Source organism: Seriola lalandi, unplaced genomic scaffold, assembly GCF_002814215.2.
Source record: "Seriola lalandi dorsalis isolate HSWRI2012SDOR001 ecotype SW California unplaced genomic scaffold, Sedor1 jcf7180002054954, whole genome shotgun sequence".
NCBI lineage: Eukaryota > Metazoa > Chordata > Actinopteri > Carangiformes > Carangidae > Seriola > Seriola lalandi.
This window is the reverse complement of record NW_019525505.1, coordinates 2143934-2167695: the sequence shown is the minus strand read 5'-3', so window position 1 is coordinate 2167695 and position 23762 is coordinate 2143934. Positions and strand designations below refer to the sequence as shown.

Here is a 23762-nt window from a genome sequence, read left to right as displayed (position 1 = left end):
GATCTAGCGTCACCATCGGGTTGAATTTTACATAATACTCTATACTCTTTTTGACATTTTTATTGCAGATTCTAAGATAACTTTAGATGACTATATTGTAGATAATGAGACAATGGGCCCATGGGCAGAGACACGTAAAAGCCCCTCCACCCCTCCTACATAAGACAAAGAGCTAGAGAGTCAAAGAGATGTCTCTGTGGTTGTTTTCTGTCTCTTTGTCTGTATTCTCCATCTCTTTGTGGTGGTTTTGGTCTGTTTATAGTCATTTGATTGTCCTCACAACCAGAAATATGAACAGTCACTTAATGCTGGGCCTGTGGTCCGGGGCCTGTGTTCAGCAGGCAGCTGGTGGTCCGACTCTACAGCAGGTACAGGAGACAAACCAGGAGCTGAGCGTGGCAGGTAAACCAGGAAGTCAGGGAGCAGTGAACCTGAAAACCTGAAGGCAAACAGAGGGTTAGCACGGTGTCTGTGGAGTGAAGCACCAGGGTTTTAATACTGCGGGAGTCTGGTCTCTGAGCCGATGAGCTGATGGTGAATTGGCAGGAGGAGAAAACTGGATCACGACACCCAGAGGACAAACAAGACACGCAAACGAGGGGAAAAAACAGCAGAAACACTCAGAATGATGGAGAAATACTGCTGAACCATAAGAGCCTGTTTGTGAACACTCTCATAATCTCCTCTTTAAGAAGTCACAAGGCGTGTCCTCTGATTCTACGACACAGACATACACTGGTGGAACTCGTTGCCCAGCAGGTAGGCATTGCTCCTGGGTGGAATAGTTTTAATTGCAGGAACCTTTTGAAATCTTTTAAGTGTTTATGAAATAAACGAACAGACAGACGTCCACTGAAGAGGAGGAGGAGGAGGAGGAGGAGGAGGAGTAGGAAGAGGCGGAACAAAGAAATCATCTTCCTCACATTAGATTTCATGGGAACTGAAAGTGAAAGTGAAGATACTGGATAGAGCAGGAGAGGATGACACACTGCAGTATAACACAATAGAGAGCAGCTCCGTTCTAAACGCTCAAGACGCTTCTGATCCAGGTGAGTTTACCTGCTGACACAAACAGGTTTTAAAGAGGGATCAGTCACAGAGACATGAATCATCTACTAGTTGTTTTATAGTATTTTTATTGTATCATTGTTTGTAAAGTGTTTGTGTCTTTGCTGTTTTGTATGTATTGTCCTTCTGATTATATCTATTGGTACTATATAGTTTATTATTTTTAAGAGACCATTTAGGGACAGGGATCGCAGATTAGCTAAGGCCATTTATTTACTCAGTGCTATACAAGTAAACATGAAATAGATGATAACAATAAATCATAGTATATTCTGTCAACATCAGAAATCTTCAGAACCAAACCAAAAAAGACTAAAAATCTATCTATCTACCTAATTTTACTGTACTGCAAGCTTTTACTGTAATATCACCATTTCCTCTTATGAAATTCCTGAACTGTCCCGTGTCTGTATTTGGATGCTCCTTCCTGTTGCCTTGTACAAACTGTGACAAATGGAGCTGAGTGCAAGTCAAAAGCCAAAAGGATTCATCTTCAGACCTCCATGGCATTCTGCTAAAGACAATAGAAAGACAATAAGGACATATTGTGCTCGTATTTTAAATTTTACTTGATTGAGCTAAAAAAGTGCTTGCAAAAATATATATTCTATTCTCTAATAGGTACTGATCATGTCACAATTTAATCTTTCTTTGTTCAAAAAAAATGAATAATTTGTGTTCACATTACTCAATGGTGTAAAGTACCTTAGTACATTTATTCAAACACTGCTCTTAGTAACAAGTTTTCCATTTTCTGCTACTTTATATTTCTACTACACATTAAAACATTATGTTAAAGCTCCATCAGTGTTAAAGAGAATGACTGAGATCCATGATGTTGTTCAACTTGAATCTTTCGAGTGGAAACCAAACCTAAACCCGTGTTTGAGTTAATAATATTTAACATTTTTATGTCAAAATACTGGATAAATGATGGTGATCTGAAGTTTAGTCTTAGTTTACATCAGACGGCACAAACCACATCCATTAGACATGCACATAACTGAAAGTTATTGTCCCTATCTGTGTACAGGTTTGTTAAAGGCTGAGAGGAGACGAGTTATGGATGGAGAGGCCAGAGAGTTGAGCCTCAGAGAGGTCAGTCCGACTGAAGCGACGCCGTCTCCACGCCTCAATCAGAGACAGAGAGTTCAGAGAGTTCAGCAACAACAATCATCAAAAACAGGTGATGCTGCAGAAAACTTCTCACCTTCTGTACCAACAGTTCTGCAGCTTAATCTCAAAGTCTCTGGCATTTTTCTGTCGGTTTAGTTCCCACACGCAAATGTAATATATGTACATATATTGAATTCGTATATATGACATATACTGTATGTACATATTAAATAAAAACATACATGTAAAAAATTACGAAATATAAATAAAATATATGAAACCTATTAGAAGTTGGAATAATTTCATATATTGTCATATATTTCTAGCCCATACAAATATGTATGTTTATTTAATGTTTATATTTTAGACATATGTTACAAAAAAATATATCCATCCCAAAGCCTGTCAGTATATTTTAATATTATAAACAGTATAGGGTCCAAAAGTCTGAGACATATTTAAAGTTAATATGAAATTGATTTGAAAAACATATAGAAACATATATATACATATATATATATATATATATATATACGCCTATGCTGTTTTAGTAAACCAGAATATATAAATTAAATCATTAACATATATGGTCACAACATCTTATACCAAATAAAAATTCATGATATAGATATTTTTTTTAATAAAAAAAATTTTACTGTGGGTATTTCATATGTTATAAATGGATATCCTCATATGTCCAGAGGCTCTATATATATGATAGTAACATAAGTGACACGCATGTCAACATCACTGTTGATTTAGGGACATAAATGTAAATGTATATTACATGGGTTGTCATTATTGGTAATGCTTTGGAGATTTGGAGGAGTTGTTGACTCTCACTCCTCATTCACTTAAATCTTGTCTGTGTCACTTTGCAGGGGAGGGATCCACGGTGGAGGAGTCGGTCTCCATCTCTCCACAGCTGACAAAGTGGATCAAAGACAACGCCGAAGACCTCAAGATCCGGCAGGGGGAGCGGAGCTGGGCTGCAGCGGTGGTGAACGATTTCAGAGAGAACCTGCTGAAGTTCCTGAGGAGCAGCAGTGATCAGCCTTTTTTCCAGACGGCTGAGTTCCTCACCACCGGCAGCTACTTTGAGAAAGTGAAGGTGAGGTCGTGAAACTCTCCCACTCTCACTTTTCTAAAGAAAAGAGCAGAATATTTTATTTGATCCCTTCTTCTTCAGATCCACAGCCCTGATGAGTTCGACATGATGCTGAAGCTTCAGGCTCCTTCACGTCTCATCATGACGGAGCTGGACCATGGACTCTTCTACCGGCTCGATCTAAACCGGGCCACTCGGTCCCCCATCCAGGCCTTTCTGTTGGAGAATGAGCGAACCCTCTCATCCAGCAAGGTCCTGAGTGAGATGTATCGCCTGGTCCGCAAGTTCCTCAAGACCTACAAAGGTTTTCTGCTCCACCTCTGATCTTTATATTGAGTCAATCATCTCTCCACTTTCTGCTGCTGGTGTCTTTTCATTTCCCTGTCAATAATCTGACATGTACTGGAGGGAAATTAAAGTCTCCTAAAGGAAATAATCCTCCTTACATCAGGTGGTGCATTTACTCAAGTACTGTACTTACATGGAAACAATTGAGGTACTTCAGTATTTCTATTTTCTCTTACTTTACACTTCTACACTACATTTATCCGACAGCCATGTTTTTTAGGAGATTAAAGTCAGAGTTTAAAGAGAAAAAAAAATAAATTTTACATGTGGCCCTATTCCTCTTCCATGGATTTGACATAGAAAACATGTGAAGCTTTTAAAATATGTTGAATTATAAAAGATGAATCAAATTATCATATAAAAATGGATCTTAAACGATTATTCAATTAGTTGATTAGCAAGTTATTAGAAAATGAATTTAAATTAACTGCTCTGATAGCAGATTAAATTTTGAAGTTACTTTTATGCAAAAAGCCCAAACAAAATCTGATGGATCGATCAAAGAAACAATCAGCAGATTAATCCATAATGAAAATTCTGTAACATTCACAGAGGCCATTTTCACTTTTTATACTCGACGTACATGTTCTTGGTAATACAGTCCATTTGTGATGAAGTATTTCATCAGTGGGGGATTGGTACTTTTAATTAAATTATGTGTATTTATTTATTTTATTCACATTTATTTCTTAGACATTGTGCAGAGAGGTCACCACTCACTATAATACTCTGGCCTGGTTTGTTCGGGAACCTCGGTTGCACTTTAGGAACCACGAGATGAAGCTACTCATGTCTCCTGTCTGTGTCCTCTTCTCTGTGTTTCCAGTGCCTGACAGTCGATATCGCTGGGAGGTGAACAGGAAGCGTCCACACTCGCCTGCAGTGACGTTGTCTCTGTGCAGAACTGAGGACAACAGTGAAGAGATAATCTCTGTGGACGTGGTTCCTGCTCTGGAGGTAAATGTTTCGTCTGATTATCTACAGAAATAATATCACACATCCACGTTAATGTCTTGTTTGGATTGCTCAAAAACATAATGAGGGTATTACAGACAAAACTGTCAGAGACAAAGTCTTCAGAGACGTGGGATCCACATTTATTTGAAACCTGTAGAGCTAACAGTCATAATGCTGGTCCGGTCTCCAGGGGAACCAAGTGGTCTCCTGGTCTCTGTGGACGTCACTGACATGCTGTGAAGACTTTTATTGTTTGTTTCAATATGTGTACCCATGATTCTCTGGGAAGCAGTGTTGATAGTGAGTGGTGAAAATCATTACCGGATCACAAAGAAATATAATTGTACTTATTTTGACCTAATGTGACCTCATATTTGTTTTTGTTCCTGAATGTAGGTCCACTCCTCTCAGGGCTGGCCACTCGCCGTCCGTAACGGTCCAGATGTGGACGACTGGCTGGGGAAGAAGGTTCGCCAAGAGATCAAGAGCTTGCCGTGTTACTTTGTACCGAAGAGGCTCAAAGGTCGAAACCAAGGAAACAAGGAGGAAGCTAAAGGTGAGAGAAAACAACAACACCATATCATTTGTTGCAATTAATCCCATATAAAATCCTTGAATCATGTATCACAAGCTGAAAATGTGGTGACCTTATTGTGTTTTGTGATTGTGGTGGTCAAAGGTCAAAGGTCACAGTGACATGTGAATGCAATATCTCAAGAACTCTTCGAGGGAATCCCTTCACATTTGGCACAAACATTCACTTGGACTCAAGGACTGATTAGATTTGACAAAAAAAATCACACAAATGGTTCAGATTTTATAAGACTCTGGATGAACAGGGATGTAACCTGAAACTAGTCTGAGTGGCGCAGGGATCCCCCGAGACATTAATTCTAGTTTTTCATACAAACTTAACAGAGATTACTAGTTAATGACTGACATTTTATTTTGTGGCGAGTTGCTCCTTGACATTGTACTTTTCAGGCAGAACACACATCACTCAGTCCTAGCTCCCATTAATCTTCTTTCAAAAGCCAAATTCTTCAAATGTCAGAAGGTGTAAATAAAAGAATGTGCCACTTATGTATTTCATGCACAACCAATACTGAGTGCATGTGTGCATGTTCACAGTGCCATTGTCTCATCAGGTTGTTTTGTCTTTCTGCATCAGAGAGCTGGAGGATTTCTTTCTCTCTCATTGAGAAGAAGATGATCACGTCTCATGGCAACACCAAAACCTGCTGTGAGAGCAACGCCACCAAGTGCTGCCGGTGAGACTGTGACTCACTCTCTCATCTTTACATCTCGTCACAGATGGCGCTCTTTGTCTATCCAGTCATTGTATTAGCTGCAGGAGCTGTGCAGGCTTGTCTAGAGTGGTGCATTAGAGAGGAGGAGTTTTCACAGTTATTCACAACTTGGCAACCCAAATATTTCTTAGTAATGGTTTATAGCTGATGATTAAAGTGTTAGTAAATGATTTGTTACAGGAGTTATTTGTAGGTTTTTCTATCGCTACATAGCTAACGTTAGCATTAACAGCTGTTTACTTATCAGTCTAGACGAAACAGGAGTTCTTGTCTCTATCTGGTCTTTTCGTGTACTGAAGTTAGCGCTAACCAGCTAGCCCTGGCCCGTCTTGTCACTTTACGTTAGCGACTCACTGTAGCCTCCGGTCTGCCCTGAAGAAGTAGCTGCTCAGAGAACGTATTATAACCCCTTGTGTTATAAAGACAACACCACCATCACCGCCATCCGCTCCGGACAAGAGACCTCGTTCAGGAGCTGAGAAAACTTACAGATAGCCCCTTTAACCATTAGAAAAGAAAAATAGATACAATACATAATGTATTTTATAAAAGTTGCCTTATAAAAAACACAGTTACAAAATACTTAATACTCTATAGATTCAACAATAACATAACAGGGAACCATAACAGCCTCTAACTGAAGAAGCTTTTCAAGTTTTTCAATATAGATGCCATATTTAAAAGAAAAAAGTTTTTAATCTTTTCTTGGGGCCTTTTTACAACAAATAGTTTCATCTCCTCTCTCACAGTAAGCAGTGTCTGATGCTCCTCAAATCCCTGATCGAGGGTCTGAAGCAACGTTTTCCCAAAGAGCTCGATGACCTCTGCTCGTACCATGGGAAGACGGTCTTCCTCCACACGCTCTCCATCAGGTACTCATCTGTCTTATCATCAACATGTAATTATTATCATAGTAGTGGTTGCTATTGTAGTAGTAGTAGCTGTACGAGTAGTGTTGTAGTACTAATAGTTGTAGTTGTATCATTGTATATTGAGGATGAAAATGATGTGATGTGAAAATGTGAAAGGTCAGCTTTATAGTGAGTTTCAGCTCATTGTTTAGGTGTCCTTCTAAATGATTATTAGATTAATCAATAACACAAATAATCAGTAGTTGTAGTCCTATTGATTTATCATTGGTGTTATTGTTGTAGCATTAGCAATAGGGCTGCTAGCAGTGTTTGGATTGGTTTTGTAACAGAATTCTCTCAGTGTCATCATTCCTTCAGATTTTGGTTTCACTCCCATCTTCCCCCTGCGTCTCGTCTGTCAGGTTCAACGACTCCATGTGGACTCCTCAACAGCTCCCTGTCTGCTTCCTTCACCTCCTCGGGTGTCTGGAGGACCATGCACGGAGAGGCTCCCTCCCTCACTTCTTCGTCTCCAAGTGCAACCTCTTCTCCACGAAAGTCTTCCCCCGCAGGGCGCTGGCATTCCTCGTCAATGCCCTGGAGGAGCAGAGGAGGCAGAACCTGCCCCTGCTGAAGCCTCCAGCTCCTGAGTCACCACTGAAACCAGTGACTCCTTCCTCTGAGCAGTCGTCTCTGCTGACTGCAGTTCACTCCCTGGACACTGTGTTCATGAATAGAATGGTCATAGTGATGGCTGTACCTTTGTTTGCTTTGGCTTGTGCCCTGTTTCTAATGTGAGTAATAGGAAATGAAAATATACACTCACTCTTGTAATGAAATACAGAAATTTGGTGAAACCATATAATAAAGTGCATTTATCAATAAACTTCCCCCATGAAACCGATGGGTTTTGTGCTTTGGGACACCTGAGATGTGACATAAAAGAGCTATAGGAGTTTTGTAGATGTCCCTAATAGTTTGGTGGACAGGAATGATGACTATTTTATTTTATTTTTTATTTTTGTATTTTACTTTATTATGTTTTATTTCTAATTTATTGGTGACATTGATAAACTGACTATATCAAATATTTCCCAAGGTGATATAGAGTTATAACAATTTGTAACATAAAAGGAAAAGGAATCACCCTCATACTGACATTTAATGCAGATTGTTTCCAAAAAAGGGGAAAAGATTGTTGTTGGTAGTCATTTTTTGTCTTTTTCAGTGTGTTAAACACTGCAGGTACTATTTGATATTATTTCATAGATAGATATATAGATAGATAGATAGATAGATAGATAGTGCCTTGATAATGTATCTTATGATTTGGTGTAATACAAATAAAAATGAATTGAATTGAACTTTATTTGAATATTTATTGTTGTTTATTCAGCATTCATCTAATACACTGAATAAATCACGTAACTATTGATAATAGTCTACAGTTTATCATTGCCAAGAACAACAGCTGTAACTTTGAGTCTTAACACATTTGCCTCACAGTTCTAATAACTGATAAGCACTGTATGAAAGAGACGTGGGTTTATTCAGTCTTTACAATCTCTGTAAATGGTAAATAATTTGTTGTTTTGTAATATTTTGCTTTTAGTAAGTAAAACGGAACCATTGAGTTTTCCCGCCACTAGTTTCCCCTACACTATTTGCGGTGAACACTGCACTATAAATGTTTGCCGCCGGAAACGTAACGTCCTCTTCTAGTGATCCAACATGGCGGTGAGTAGCGTACCACATCGTACGATGGCGATCATATATGAAGTTACAGTTGAAATCCACCATCATCGGCCTTGCAGGTCGTTTCTAACGGCTGATTTATGTTCAAATGATTAGACCCCTTAATGAACGATTAATCCAGAGGCGCATTTCTTCAATAAATGTTACAGATGAATGTTAAAAGTTGACAACCGAGTAATGCTAACAGACTAGCTGCTGTAAAACACTGAACCTCCGTGTGTCTGTGGTTAAATTCTGTCGTTAACGACGAGATTATAACACTGTGGTGACACTTGAGCAACATAGCAGATAAGTCAGATTTATTTTAGTATGAGCTTTTTAGTTGTTGTGAGGCTATTATGTTTTCCGGACTGTGGGTACAGATATGCTAACAGAAGTAGCGGGGGTATGTACGGACATGTCCGACCGGCATGTGACATGCTGATGTAGAAGAATAGTTTCAGAAGATGATAAAATGTGATTCTTAAACAAGTTGGAGTTTATCGTTAATGGTCGATCAGCAGAGTGAACCCAACATGGCAGTAGGTGACGAGGCGTTGGTTTCCGTGGAGGTCTACAGTGACTCGCCAGTTCCCACGTTTTAACAGCCTCTGTCTTGTGCTCCTTAGGACCAGGGTGAGAAGAAGGAGAACCCCATGCGAGAGCTCCGCATCCGCAAGCTCTGCCTGAACATCTGCGTCGGCGAGAGCGGAGACAGGCTGACCCGAGCTGCTAAAGTGCTGGAGCAACTCACAGGCCAGACTCCCGTCTTCTCTAAGGGTGAGTTGTAATAGTTTGTGTAAGCTGTGGTTATTTTATCTAGTACATATACTCTTAAAGGTGAATTAGCAACCAATAGTTGATAGAGTGGGAATTGTCTGAATAGACTACAGGAAGGGAAATGTATTTGCAGGTATCATGTCTTACTGCTGTGCTGTGTGTGAAGTTGACATTGTTCTGTCCTCCACTTGCAGCCCGCTACACTGTGAGATCCTTCGGTATCCGCAGAAATGAAAAGATTGCTGTCCATTGCACCGTCCGTGGAGCCAAAGCAGAGGAGATCCTGGAGAAGGGACTCAAGGTGAGCAAGTCATGTCTACTCCTGGCTCCTTATCACATGTTACAACTGAAGAGTTCAGTTCCCTTGTCTAAAATGTAGTTTGTGTATTTTAGATGGCTGAAGAGTAAGAACTATTCAGTGTTTTTAAAGAACAGTAATCACCATTTTTGTGGCATAGTATTTTTCTTTTGTGTTAATTATCTTGTGACTCATTCATTTTCATCTCTTGTGGCGTCCTGACCTTCTTGCTCAGAAGACTTTTTGAGTATTGACATGATTAATAATTGAAAATAACCCAACAATGTCAATGAGTCTTGGCCTGTTTGTGAAACTTGATTCTCAAATTGCACTAAAGGACGAAAGATATGTAGTTGATTAAATTAGCTCATTATGCTAAAGGTGACACTACCTCATCCCAAGACCGATATCTACCTGTTCGGATATTTTCAGTGTTGTTTACTGACAGATTTCCTCAGGACACACTGCTGCGTTGACTTTCCACAAAAATAAATAATGTGTCGGTTTGATTTTATTGGATCCTTGAATGGACTCTGTAAGACAGGCCGATACTGACATTTAAGCAACTATTAACCTTTGATGAAACTTAATCATGATTTTGTGAACATAATATTGTTGCTTTAAATCAGTCCTCTGCTGTTCCCGCTTTCAGGTGCGTGAGTACGAGTTGAGAAAGAACAACTTCTCTGATACCGGAAACTTTGGCTTCGGCATCCAGGAGCACATCGATCTGGGCATCAAGTACGACCCCAGCATCGGTATCTACGGACTGGACTTCTACGTGGTAAGTAATGTACAAATAAACAGAATGCTGGCTGCAGATGTGGTAGGGTTTGGGATGTGGTGTGTTTTTAGTTCACAGTAGTTACTGAATCTTAAACTGTGACAGATCATTGCTGAAACAATTGATAAATGGGTTTTGTGGTTAGAGTGTTATTGTACTAAGACTTCAAGGTTTCATGTTACAGACCAGAGGTTGCTGCTGGGTTAATGGGTGTTTGTAGATTTATTTGACATTTGTTTCACTTTATGACCATTAGAACCGATTAAAATTAGGAGCTAATTTCTTGCCTTGGTCTCTGTTGGTCATTGTTATTTGTAGCATTTAGTTGAGGTGGTTACCCTGATTGACAAAGTACAATACGTGTTGAAACTTGATACTGATAATCGACTGTGGAAAAGATTTAGATTATACTGGTAGTTTTTTCTTCAAGAGGAGAGCAGTTAGATTAATGAACATTTCAGTTGACGTTTGTACTTTCCTCAGCCTCTCTTGGTGGTTAAGAGAAAAATTGGTGGATAAACATTTAAATGCTGTTTACATTATGATCTTTGCACAAGTGTGTCATCAGTAAATCATGTCTATGGTTAGCGGACATGATGTGGCTGCATCTCATCGAGAACCTCTACCAAAATACACCTTGATATAGTTTTTCTTATAGTGTCTTACATTTGACAAGAGAATCAAATTTCCCAGAATGATTAATATTAAATGTAGTGCTGATAAATTTTCTTTTGATGAACTAATCAATTATGAACTATTTGCTTATTTAAACTGGCTTAAATTCCTGAATTGAAAGCACTAGTCTCAGGAAACAAAAAGTACTAATCAATGCTTATGAAGTTTTCATGTATAATGGAGAAACGTTTGAGTCAAAGCTTTTCTGAGCCGCTCTGTCGTCGTCGCCCCCCCGTGTCCAGGTTCTGGGCAGACCCGGCTTCAGCATTGCAGACAAGAAGCGGAAAAGAGGCCGCATCGGTTTCAGGCACCGCATCCGCAAAGAGGAGGCCATGCGCTGGTTCCAGCAGAAAGTGAGTAACACAGAGTTTTCACATGTTTTCAAAGTGAACGTTTTTAAGGAGAGAACAGCAATGGACTGATTTCAGATGTGTAATCACTAAGATAAATGGAAGAAGTTAACTTGGCCAACCTGAACCCTTGAAGAAACTGGTGTATGTTTCATCAGTTGATGTCAGATCAAACATGTTTATGAGGAGACTTTTGGGCGTGTTAAAGCCGTTAGTATAATGTTTGATACACAACTGAGACCTCTACACCCTCAGTCATTAGCTGAACGACCATTTATAAACTATCAGACACATGTTAACTGCCCTCAACTGAATCAGTGCTACACAGGAAGTAGTCCTTTATTTATAAAGTTCAAGGAAGCAGCTTCTGTGTTTAAACATGTCATGCGTCCAGATTTACAAGTGGCTCATTAAAAACACTGCTAGCACACATGCCTAAGAAATGGCTTCAGGCTTCCTGAGGAAATAGTTAAATTCATGCAATTTCTGATTTTAATTTAACTTTGATTTGCTGCAGAGCTAAAATCAACTTGTCTTGAGATTTTGTGGTTTAGTTTTATATCTGTGTCTCCCTCAGTTTGCTCTCCCTCTCTGAAATGTTAGTTTCAGAATCATTTAACCTTCAGGAAACTGTCACTGTCAAAACACTGTAAAACAACTGTAACGTTTAACCTCAACGTTTCCCTCTTCTTTTTTTCCCAGTATGATGGCATCATCCTCCCTGGCAAGTAAAGGACCACCTTTTCATCTTGTTTGTATGAAAGTAATAAAATGGAAAAAATGACTTTTGGTCTAATGTTGTTACTCGGGCTCTCTGTGGTGGGATGGTCTGCGTCTTTATGATTTCAGTTTAGGGATACTTCAGAAATTTTGGGTACTTGGATATGGAGATAAAACAAAGGTCATTATCAAATCAGCTGAGGCTGAAGTTCTGACGTTCAGTCCAGAGTCTGTCAAAACTGAATCCTTCATTTCAGCGTTACACTAATAACGACTTTAACAGCACTTTTAAAAACATGATTTCAACAGGATTACAACATTAATAACTAGAAATTAGACGGTAAAATTAGAAATTTAACTAAGGTAAAATACCCCCAATGTTTACATCCATATCACTCACATGGAAAGTCTCCATGCCAACATTTCTTCATCAAAGGGGTTTTTCTGTGATTTCAGTTAACGTCAGTTTTAAGAAACTTTATCACCTAATTATTTCAAATGTGGACAAGTGAAAACAGTTAGTTGAGGGGGTTAACATATTGCATATTGACCTTTTTTTTTATTTAGTGGCTGTCTTTATTTTTGTAGCAAAATGTCAGGATGCAACTTTTAACCACATGGTGGCAGTGTAGAGCCAGTGACGTGTTCACGTGTCAGTCAAGCAGATGAGCCCTTTTCAGATCTTACTCTGCATCTGAATTATTGGTTTAATCTGGATCCTATGAAACTTTTTTTTTTTTTTTTTTTTTTTAATGCTGAAGTTTAGAGAAAATCTAATATTTTTTTGTCCATGGTGTGACCTCAGCACGAGCCTCATGCTGAGGCGCTGCACGTGCTGGAGTGCTGAGTCCCCCACCGACAAGCTGTTTGAACTGAGAGTCTCATGGACTCACGGCTGTCGGTGGGGGACATGAGCACTTCAGAGGTGTTGTCCCCCATCGACAAAGAACCGTCGGTGGACCAAAGGTGATGAACACAAATCACGAGACTGGGCCTGAGAATTTTGGTAATTATGTTGTCATGATGACAACACGGACTTCGCTGATGGGAGGTTGTATATAGGACCTCATATATAGGGGCAGTCCGCCGGGGGCACCCCGTCCTCCTCCACCGGCCTTAAGATCTTGGCGACCGGTGGAGGACAAAGGGAACACTCACCTAGCCAGCCAGATCAGCCGAATCACCCCTTAGATAGATGGGTAGATAGTGCTAATAGGGTAGATAGGGCTAATAGGGAGGGTAGATAGGACTGATAGAGTAGTTGGGGGTAGACGGGGGTCCTCTGATGGTCATTAGATAGAATGCAAGTTTAATGCACTTCTGCATTGGCTTCACTTTCCAGACCCGGAGTCAACGTCCATTTTTATATCATAAAATCTGATCTGATCTTTATTTAAATCACAAATATGGACAAACACAAGGAGCTTAACCTAATATAACAAACAATTTAAATCGTAAATCATTTCCCAGCTGCGTCACCAGCTGTTACTGAACGTCAGCAGCTTCATCCTGTAAGATACCTTGGTAAACTTGTTAATTCATTTCCCTTCCATGATGTCGAGCTGTCCGTGTCATTAGCTGAGGGGTTTGTGCACTTTTCCCCGTATACTTATGATTTGATTTGTGTGTTTTTAGTTGAAATATAGTGTTTTTACTCATTATTTTGATTAGGATTTGACTAAAGGGTTCACTTACTCTTCTTTCTACTGTACATTGTGGGTCATCCCCTTGAGCAAAGTTGAAGGAAGTGTATTTTCTAAGAGACCAACACTCCTGCTCCAGTGTGTGTCAGTATGTAAGAAAAAAAACCTGATTTATGTTCCACTCAACAAAATGAAAACTTTCTCTGGGACAAACAAACCTCCCTTAAACCAGCGGTTCCCAACCTTTTCCGCCTCATGGCCCACTTGAAAATCTCAAAAATGTTTGCAGCCCACATCGGACCTCTTAACAATACAAATGTACCATGTGGTCCGTCCGGCGACAACTTAACAGTTCCACCAATTGGCTTATCACAGTGAAAGGCCTAAAAAACAAAAGAACAATGACTTTTTAAAATGAGTTTGTAAAACATTATATATATATATATATATATATATAAAGACTACATTTCCCAGCAACACCATATGTAGTAAAATGAATGAAAAGACAGAATCAGCTGGTTTTGATTAGATTGGCTTTATTCAGTGAAACCCACAGAGCTCGTCCAGCGCTAAGAAGGAGACGATACAGAGGGACACAGCCGATCAAACGAGCCTGATCAGCCTCATTGTTGTCTCATGATAAACAGTGATATTCATCATGAACTCTTAGCAGCTCGTAGCTCCTCCTGCTGGAGTCTCACCGGTTCTTCAGTTGGTTGGTTTGTCTTAGTTTCTGTAAAAATTAGACTTCTGAGGACGGCTGATGTTTTCAAACACAAACACAGGTGAGTTCACACATTTTTATATTTCTTTTCATCTTAATTTGTTGCATTTTTCTTTTATTCTATTAGGTTAGTCACATTTCTTTTTCTTAATTTTTCAGATTTAATGCATTTTTTTAGACATTTTTCTCAGTCTTTGCTTTGTGGATTGAAGCCACGAGATTTGACATCTCACCTGTGTTGTTGATTTCACTCTGCCCTCCTCTTTACATTCTCCTCTTCATCCTTCCACTCCATTGCACTTATAAAATCTTTATTAAGTACTACATCTATATATTTTTTTTATTATTTTTGTCACAGTCGAGCTACTCTACTTCTGACAGATATACGTTAAATAATAAACAGGTTTGTTTATCGCTGCTGTTCACATGAGAAATATTTCAAGTTTGCCGGTGAGAAATCTTCGTTATTGTGTTGTTTTTGTCAGAAAGCGCCCACACACACTCCTGTCATTCACCCTGTTTGCTGTCACACACACATTCGCACACTCATGTTCACAGTCACACACACACACTCTGCCTAGATACATCTTTGTACACAATCTGCCAGTGGATTCACAGTCGTCTTGATGTTCGCTCAAACACAGACAGCCATCTCTCCATCCTTCATCGTCCTCCATCCGTCACCTCTCTACCTCCGCCTGCTCCTCTCTTCCATTTCATCCCTCATCCACCTCTTTCTCCATCACTGGAAAACCTCCTGAGACAACTTCGGATCATGCAAGCTCTCTTTTCTGTCTCGCAGTCGCAACATCGCAGGACAGATGTCGAGCAGAAATGATTTTTTTCACATTCAGGATCAGTACTTCTTGACATTTCTTGACCAAAAAAAAGAGACCATGCAGCTTTTGAAAAAAGAAATGACACATTCTTCCTTTTACAAATGAAAAGTTGAATTATAAGCAATAAAACAAGCTGTTGCTGAGTTCAAGGTTTTGCTGTTACGGCCTCACTTGGTCCAGCCTGACCAGTAATTTATGGTGCCTGATGTTAGCCTTTAGATATTTACACTATAAATGGTAATAATGGGTCAGTTTCTCTTTTGCCATTGTTACACAACATTTTACCGTTTTCCAACTGTTTTTCAAACTTTACATAGACTTCCTTTAAACTGGCCATTATTATTGTCATCAGTATACTTTGGCCCCTAAAATGTAAACTTGCTTTGTTTAATTTTATTTGCCCACTTATATACTTATTCAATTATTTATTATTCAAGCCTTGCTGATTTAATTTTGCTCTTTGTCTTGGATCTTTGTGCTTCATGTTATTGATTGACAGGAATGCAGAAATGTGTTTCGTTAAGGTTGATAAAAAGGAAAAATCTTTGGTGTTAAAATGATAAATAAGTTAATTTTTCAACATAAATATGAACAGAAAAAAAGAGCAGACATGATCCAGATTAGAGCAGAAACCATCAGTCGATTGATCAATTGATCGACAAAAAACTTTGATAAATTGTTATTAAAAGGTTTTTTTTTCAGGCAATAAGGGGTTAGGGTTAGTAATAAATATGTCATTTTAAACGGAATATCTTTGGGCATTTGGAGATGTCACCTTGGTTACTTTGGGTACACCTAATTGAAAAATCAATCTACAGATTAATTGATAATATATGCATAATGATTTGTTGCAGCCCTAATCCAGATGTTCTCCTGAGGTTGAACCGTCCCTCCTCTCCTCCAGTCTCTCCCCTGCTCCATGTCTCTATGCTGTGATGGTCTGTGACGGGGCCACGCTGCTCTCTCTGCTCCGGTTCTTCCCGGGCTGCTGCTGCTCTTCGTGGGCCGGGGTGTTGCGGTGCTGCTGCCGGCGCGGCGCGTGGCGGGGCGGCAGGGTCAGGGTGCAGCAGGACACTCCCACCGTGGGCTCGGGCAGATCCTCGGCCATGGACCAGCTGTCAGTGGCCGGGTCGTACTTCTGCACGGCCGCCTTGTAGCGCTTCTCCGCCTCGTTCCAGCCCCCCAGCAGGTACAGCTTGTCGGCCAGCGGGGACAGGCCAGCGGTGCTCACGCCGAGCGGGAGAGGGGCGGCCCGGCTCCACACTCCACTCTCCGGAGAGAAGACTTCCACAGAGAGAACATCCACCCTCTCTCCTCCGGGGCCCAGCTGGCTTCCTCCCACCACGTATACCTTCCCTCCCAGGCTGGTGGAGCAGTGCCAGCCTCGGGGAGTCTCCATGGAGGCCTTCTCGCTCCAGGTGTCGGTCTCCACGCTGTAGCAGGCCACGGAGCGGGAGTAGGCGCAGTTGATGTAGCCGCCGGTCACCAGGATGTCTCCGGAGGGCAGGGTGGCGCTGGAGTGGCAGCAGCGGGGCACCTCCATGGGAGCACGCATCTGCCATGTGTTGGAGGACGGCAGGTAGCTCTCGGTGGTGGCCAGCAGACCCTCCACGTTACGGCCGCCGATGGCGAACAGCCGGCCGCCACTGGCGGCCAGGGAGAAGTGGGTGCGGCGCTGACGCATGCTGGCCAGGTGGAGCCAGGTGTTGAAGCGAGGGTCGTATCTGATGGGGGGAAGAGGAGGGTAAGGTTAGAGGAGATTTTAGGATGTGGGACTGAGGCCTTGTCTTGAAGAGGGTCCCTGTGGGGCCCAGCAGCTCACCTTTGCCCTGGGGCCCCAGGCAGAGGTGTGTGTGATCATACAGTGTGTACTGTGGATCAGTCAGACTGTTCTTGATTAACCTGACAAGTAGCACTTACCACTCCTGTCCCATCGTTTACTAAAACAATATAAATAAAGCATCCTTTATAAGGGGTTCATAAGTTGTGACCCATAGTCGGTTAGCAAATCATGTACTAATATTTTATTTGAAATATTTTCTTAAATATATTTTTAATATTTATATTTATTATTTTACCTGTGGACCGGGTCCCACTGGTGAGCTGCAACCTGTGAACAACACTTGTTCTTATCCATGATGTCTGTATGTATGTGTTGGTCTGTCAGTGTCACCTGCTGAGGGTGCTGACGGCGTGCTTGGCCTGGTTGCGGGCGTCGTTCTGATCCTCTCCTCCAGCCACGTACAGGAAGCCGTCCATCACAGCCACGCACTGGTTGAAGCTCTTCGCCGGCAGCTGGGTGAGGTGACGCCAGGAGGCTCCTCCCTCACGGGGGTCTCTCCACAGCACCTGGACAGCGGGGTCAAAGGTCAGCAAGGAACTTGAGGGACTTGCTTTCATTATGTCAGTTTGATTTACTCACTAAAATGTCTCCAAACAGTCTCTATAAAGAGTCTCTGACTGTCCAGCTGCCAAAATCCAGAGGACAGAAGAGACTGTGGCTCTCAGCGTTTGAAAAAAAATCTGCTCACTACCCTGCACATTATTCAAGGTAGAAAAAATATAATTTTTATTTACAATCAATATTCTTCTAAAAAGATGGTCTAATTGACATAAACACACTGTGTTTGTCACTGTGAACTGTATATTTTTTAGCTAATTGTAGGATATTATCAATTGTGTTGTCTGTTTTGTGTTGGTTTTGCTGACTGTTTTTATTCCATTACACATGTAAAAGCCCAACTAGGGACAGGAGTGGAGAACTAGCAACAGCTATAAACTCTCTGTGCAACACATTGTTTCATGTCTTGTTTTGAAACTGATAAATTGCATCATCCCTATAAATAAATAAAGTGTGCGAGTGTCTAAAAATAACCATAAAAAAGCTTAATAATCCTGTAGTCACTACAAGTGGATGTTATACTGTAAGAACACAGATAACAAACATATTGTCTGTGAATATTTTACTGATGCCTTCAATATCAATGTATTTGAAACTTGTCAGATATGTTTTAATTAACAACGTATCCTCATTACATTAGTCTTCTTCCTACAAATTGTATTTCCTGTTGCAAATAAGTTGTATATAAATGTGATTTCTAGGACACAGGGTTGGAAATAAAGGACAGCTTTTAGTAATAATGTGAAATACCATATTTATCATAAAGAATGTCTATATTAATGAAAACTAAATGGGATTTCAAGTGCTAGTAGTGTTTTAATGATAACATAATTGAAACCAAATCTCCAGCCTCGCAGGCACCAACCTCTCTGCTGAGCGCCCTCTCGGTGAGCGATGGGCGGCCTCCGATGGTGAGCAGGGTCTGCTGGCCGGCGCGGACATGCGTGCGTCGGGACTGCAGGGTGTTCTGCTGGTAGGGCAGCAGGTGGTAGTTCATGGCGTCCACCAGCAGACGGTGACACTGAGGGTCCAGCATCATGCGGGGCACCGGCTGGATCTGACTCACCAGCTCGCTGGCCGGGATCGTCTCAAGGCGAACATGACCGAGGAGCTCCGCGGCGTGGACCTGACGAGAGGCGTCGAAGTCCAGCCACTTCATGGCCAACTGGAGAGAGACGGTCCGAGAGTGAGACTCACATCAACATGCAGCACCTCAAAGCAGCTGTCAAACCAAAGTCACCAAAAACAGGCTTCATGTAGCTGCCATAACAAACAAGTTAAAGATTTCATACAAAAATAAATAAGAAATAGACAAATTATTAAATGTGTACAAAGACCAAAAACACATGGAAAACTAAGAGTTGAAAAATAAAGTGCTAGTGAAACAATAGAAGAGTAAAAGATGTTTTACATTATTTCATCAACTAATTTGTGGTAAAAAAAAAAAAATCTTTTTGCTTTTTTTTACTAACTGAAAGTATAAACCTTTATATTTTTGTTATTTTATTTTTCATTTAAAAATTATCTAACAAACTATTATTTATTGACGTGTTCAGTTATATTTTCGACTTTCCTAATAACACTTTCTGTATTTTGTTAGTTTTGGGGACTCTGTGTATTCACACCAGGCAGCAAATTATATCATATTATATTTATATATATGTGTGTGTGTGTGTGTGTGTGTGTGTGTGTGTGTGTGTGTGTGTGTGCCTATAGGATGTAACACACTAACTTCCTGTTCATGATCAACCCAGTCATTTATCTTAAAAATATCAATAAAAATAAAGTTACAAAAAAGAAAGAAAAGAAACCAGTAAGTTAGTTTTACAGAACAAAAAAGTCATTGACCAAATGAAACAGCGTTACATTCACATTTGTTCCAGTTTATAAATACATCTATCACTTCTTCTTCTTCTCCCTCAGCTGTCTGTCTATTTAGGTCCAACATGGAGTTATGTATATTAATAAACAGGCTCTCCTCTTGTGTGCAGTGAGAGTTTTACTTGGCCTGCAGGTGACTGGCATTGATTCATGGCTCTGTGTTCGGCTCTGAACAGCTGGTCTGGGGTCTGTTTTTAGGTCTGGATGAAAATAGGAAGGACCAGAGGTCCGACGAAGAAGAACCTGGCATTTCTCCTCACTTTGGATCGGAGGTGGAGACTGATCACAGTGATTCATGTCAAGAAGCTTTGGGGTTGAATTTTGATTATAACTGCAGCTGTGATTTATTCAGATTGAAGTATAAAAACTAATTCAGAGGGAAATGTAAAACACTGATCTGATTGCAACCTTTGACCTTTAAAGACAAAGTTCGACCTCTGACCTTGAAGGCTTTGACCTCTGAAGGCAACATCAGCATGTCGTCCTGCAGGAAGGCAGAGATCTGCTCCAGGGTCAGCTGGTTGAACAGCGGCGTTTCTGCGAACTGCACAAAGTTCTCCAGGACGAAGCGGCGGGCGGCGTCACACACGGGCATCAGGCCGTAGGCGGCGGCGATGTTCCAGATGTAGACGCAGGTCTGGACGTTGAGCTCGGCCAGCAGGAAGTCCATGCACATCTTGAGGAGCTGAGGGATCTGCAGGGTGGCGGCGGCGGAGACGGTGCAGCCGATGGTGTAGAGCGACATGTGGACGCGACCCAGGTAGGCGAAGGTGATGACGTTGGCCAAGCCTGCAGACAGAGGGACGAGCATGATTTGAACATTTGACTTTTCGATTCATCAATTCATCATTTAGTCTTTGACTTAGTCTTTAGTCTTAGTCATTTCATACAATGTCAGAGAATAGTGGATAATGCCCACCAAGCTTTCTGGAAGCACAAGGTGACAACCGACAGTCCAATACACAAAAACAGATGATCACACGAGACTTAACAGTCAAGTCCTTACACTTAACAAGCTGAACTGAACTACATCATTTTGTGCATATTTGCTTGAAAAATGACTTTTACATTTAAACTATTAAGTTTCATACTAATATTCTGACAGTCAGCTAATGAAGTATGCTCATTTCTCAAAAGTTAACTGTAACATATTTGGCATCTTTAAATTGTCTGGGATGCTGAATAGAACAGAAGTAAAGTTCTGTGGGTTTGAACAACATGAATTTGTAGTGATGGACGCACCAGCTCCAGAAAAGATTAACAAGTTAAGACTGACATGGATGCAGGGAGGTACGGTTGGATGGATGAGTTATTGGCTCTCACATGTGGACACTCTCATGCTCTAAAGCTTGACAGTTTTGGGGTGTTGTAAGATATTTTGTTGTTTTTTTCTACAGATCTGTTTAAAAAGAATGAAAACCAACTGGTCCTTTTCATTCTGCTTTATGGGTGAATTGATTGGTGATTTATGGTGATTGATTGGTGCAAGAGCTAAAAGGAAGGCAGGTGAGTTGGACATTATAAACCTGACTTCTGCAGTGTTGACAGTGTAAACTGATCTCGGTGGACCTACCCAGAGGTGAGAGGGAGGGCAGCTCCAAGCGCTTCATGCCAGGATCTTTGGCCAGAATCTCTCTGAAATACTGACTGACTGAAGAGATGACCAGCTTGTGGACGTCAAAGGCCTTTGACTTACAGGCCAACTCCAGGTCAGTCAGGAACCTGAGGGAGGAAGGACAAATAACCATGTGAGAAAACATGTAGTCACATTACAATAACACCACACGACATTATGTGTAGTACAACAAAATGATATATGATACATCTGGCTATCTTGAATTTAAAGGTGTACTATGATGCTGTACAAACACAAAAATATGACATATGACATAGAATATAATCAGATATGAAACAAAATAAAGTAAAAGTTAATGAATGTGATGCAATAATGCACAAGAAGATATTGTAATATAAGAAAATCATATGCTCCCAGAAAGAGCTTTATGTTGCATATATTTAAACAGGGTTCTGCAATACATTGTGATTATAACACAACATGATAGAATACAATTACAATATAATACAAAACAATACAATTAAAATGTGATTATGATAGCTTTCACTGTAATATTGTAATCTTATAATTCTGATGTGTTTACATGGATCCTATAATTACGATAACAATCACAATTGTATTGTATTGTATTGTAAATGCATAGCATTGTATCATAATTGCAGCATATCATCATGTTATTGTATCAAACCACAATTGTAATTTATCATAATTGTCGGCTGCTGGATCAAAATGCACCATATTGTATTGAAATGATATTGAAATGATATTGTGTCGAAGTTGTATCATGATTGTGAAGTATCCTGCAGTAATTGTGTAGTATTAGAATTGTATGTTATTCTAATGGAATCATTTGACATTGTTGAGTATCACTTCCCATCAGAACTTACTTCTCCTGGCGCATCTTGCTGAGCTCCTCCAGCAGGGCGTTGCCGTGCAGGGGTCGTGTCAGCTCGCTGCCCAGGCCCAGGCCTCTCTCTCCGGGCTTGATGACGGGCGGAGGCAGCGGGAGGTTGAGGCTGTTCAGCTGAGCGATGTCCAGCGCCGCCATCTGCTCGATCTTCTTCACCCCGGTCTCCACCACCACCACGCCGTCACCGAGGCTCTGCACCTTCATCTGGGTCGTGGTGGTGGTCTCCATGGCGACCTGAGAGATGGTTTCCACGGCAGGCTTCTTCTGGCGGGAGGCCTTCTTCTTGGGGGCCATCGTTTGAGTCTTAAGGTTGAGTAAGTTTACTGAGTTGAGCCCTTGACAGAGACACTGATTCACTTTCTATAAATTCAGCTGATCAACAACAAAATGTTTCCTGACACTGAGGTAAACACTGATTCTGTAGAATAAGAACAGCGGCTCTCTGCTGTTGGCTGGATGTTGAAGCTATAGTATAATATAGACTGGTAGATCGTTGGTGTTTAGCACAGCACACAGCACCTGAAAAAAGAGGGAAACCAGAATTAATTTTCAATTTCAAAGCAAAAGCACAATGTCAAGACTTTGTTTAAGGCATCTGTTGGGGTTTACATGCCTGATACTCAAAACTCTTTATAATAAAAGGGTGTGCAAGAAAAGGAAGACATTTGGTAAAAAAAAAAAAAGGCTTGATACGAATAATAGACATATAGGTGTTATGTACCTTCCCATCTTTCCCATATTTTTGGTGGTATTTTAATGTGTTTTCCAGGCGCCCATGAGTTGCCACTAATTTCAGTTTAGTACGAAAATCAACTTAGTTCAATCACTCCATCTCAGAATTATGTAATCATGACTTTTTAAATCAATTTTGTTCCTCAGTTATGTAAACCTTATTATAATTGCAATAAGTATATAGTTTTAAGTTTATATAACTGTCAATAGATTTTGATTAAAATGATGCTGACAACATTTTTCTAACGAGTCCGCCCTCGAGAATCTATTGAGGAAAGCTCAGATCAAAACAGCGGGACAGAAAAAAACTGCTCAAACTTTGGCAGGAAATTGGGTGTTCAAGCACAACTATTGCTTATATTAAGAAACACTGAAAAAAAATATTTTAAAGGCCTTTAAGTACATTTTTAATCAGTTTCCTTGTTCTTTTTCACTTTGACAGACTGTTTAACCAAAAAGAAAACAAAATCATTTTCCACCTCACTTAAAAAAGTTTTGTTGTCTCTCCTTGTCTGCCACAATGTGTCTTCATATCTCCTATTATTAAAGAGAAGCACAAGCACATGGTGCACTCCTGATAAACAACAGAACCACTGTGTTGTGTCACGGCCGCTGAAGGCCACACCAGCCCACTGACAGATGCACATTGCTCAGTTAATCTCAGACCAACACACGACACAAGCAAACACACCGAGCATCAACACCTTTTCTAAATCCGACCGACGATCACAAACAAACTCTGTGTCTCTGAGTGTGAGTGACAGGTGCGAGTGTACTTTCACGAGGTCGCCCAGAAATGAAGCTCAGCTCTGCTCGGGGTCGGATTTTTTATAGCGGCCTCCCAGCATTCACTGCTGCACTTCACACGCTGTGCAGTGCATTTCGCCCACAGAGCAACTGGAGAATCTTATTCATGCTCGCAATGAGCCGAGGTCTGCAAACTGCAGGGGAGCGGGG

The 23762-nt window shown here is 40.7% G+C and overlaps 3 protein-coding genes across 3 annotated transcripts in view; 2 read left to right on the top strand and 1 right to left on the bottom strand.

The window, feature by feature from the left end:
• Positions 1-518: 518 nt before the first annotated feature.
• On the top strand, positions 519-8127 carry LOC111645593 (cyclic GMP-AMP synthase). Its single transcript, XM_023394841.2, has 9 exons — positions 519-1049; positions 2102-2254; positions 3066-3295; positions 3374-3596; positions 4467-4597; positions 4994-5153; positions 5769-5868; positions 6657-6779; positions 7181-8127. The coding sequence occupies exons 2-9, from the start codon at positions 2131-2133 to the stop codon at positions 7554-7556; spliced, it is 1467 nt and encodes a 488-aa protein (XP_023250609.1). The 5' UTR covers positions 519-1049; positions 2102-2130; the 3' UTR covers positions 7557-8127.
• Positions 8128-8429: 302 nt separating this feature from the next.
• On the top strand, positions 8430-12163 carry rpl11 (ribosomal protein L11). Its single transcript, XM_087170629.1, has 6 exons — positions 8430-8495; positions 9122-9272; positions 9467-9573; positions 10223-10354; positions 11272-11382; positions 12082-12163. Exons 1-6 carry the CDS (start codon positions 8490-8492, stop codon positions 12109-12111), a joined length of 537 nt encoding a protein of 178 aa, XP_087026755.1. The 5' UTR covers positions 8430-8489; the 3' UTR covers positions 12112-12163.
• A 2098-nt stretch (positions 12164-14261) lies between these two features.
• The window catches only part of klhl43 (kelch-like family member 43), a 15416-nt gene continuing 5915 nt past the window's right edge, over positions 14262-23762 (bottom strand). The window contains exons 2-7 of the mRNA XM_023394934.2: positions 22051-22592; positions 21161-21309; positions 20030-20376; positions 18572-18871; positions 17479-17654; positions 14262-17029 (exon numbers count right to left, since the gene is read on the bottom strand). Coding sequence (XP_023250702.1) covers positions 16231-17029; positions 17479-17654; positions 18572-18871; positions 20030-20376; positions 21161-21309; positions 22051-22367 — 2088 coding nt within the window. The 5' untranslated portion in view covers positions 22368-22592 and the 3' untranslated portion in view covers positions 14262-16230. The remainder of the gene's footprint in view (positions 17030-17478; positions 17655-18571; positions 18872-20029; positions 20377-21160; positions 21310-22050; positions 22593-23762) is intronic.

Excerpts from the sequence above, each read along its gene's own strand:
- LOC111645593 (XM_023394841.2), top strand. The coding sequence starts at position 2,131 with ATGGATGGAGAGGCCAGAGAGTTGAGCCTCAGAGAGGTCAGTCCGACT. Across the intron at positions 2,255-3,065 it reads ACAACAATCATCAAAAACAG|GGGAGGGATCCACGGTGGAG; the intron begins GTGATGCTGCAG and ends GTCACTTTGCAG. Across the intron at positions 5,869-6,656 it reads AACGCCACCAAGTGCTGCCG|TAAGCAGTGTCTGATGCTCC; the intron begins GTGAGACTGTGA and ends CCTCTCTCACAG.
- rpl11 (XM_087170629.1), top strand. Across the intron at positions 9,574-10,222 it reads TCCTGGAGAAGGGACTCAAG|GTGCGTGAGTACGAGTTGAG; the intron begins GTGAGCAAGTCA and ends TCCCGCTTTCAG. Across the intron at positions 11,383-12,081 it reads TGCGCTGGTTCCAGCAGAAA|TATGATGGCATCATCCTCCC; the intron begins GTGAGTAACACA and ends TTTTTTTCCCAG.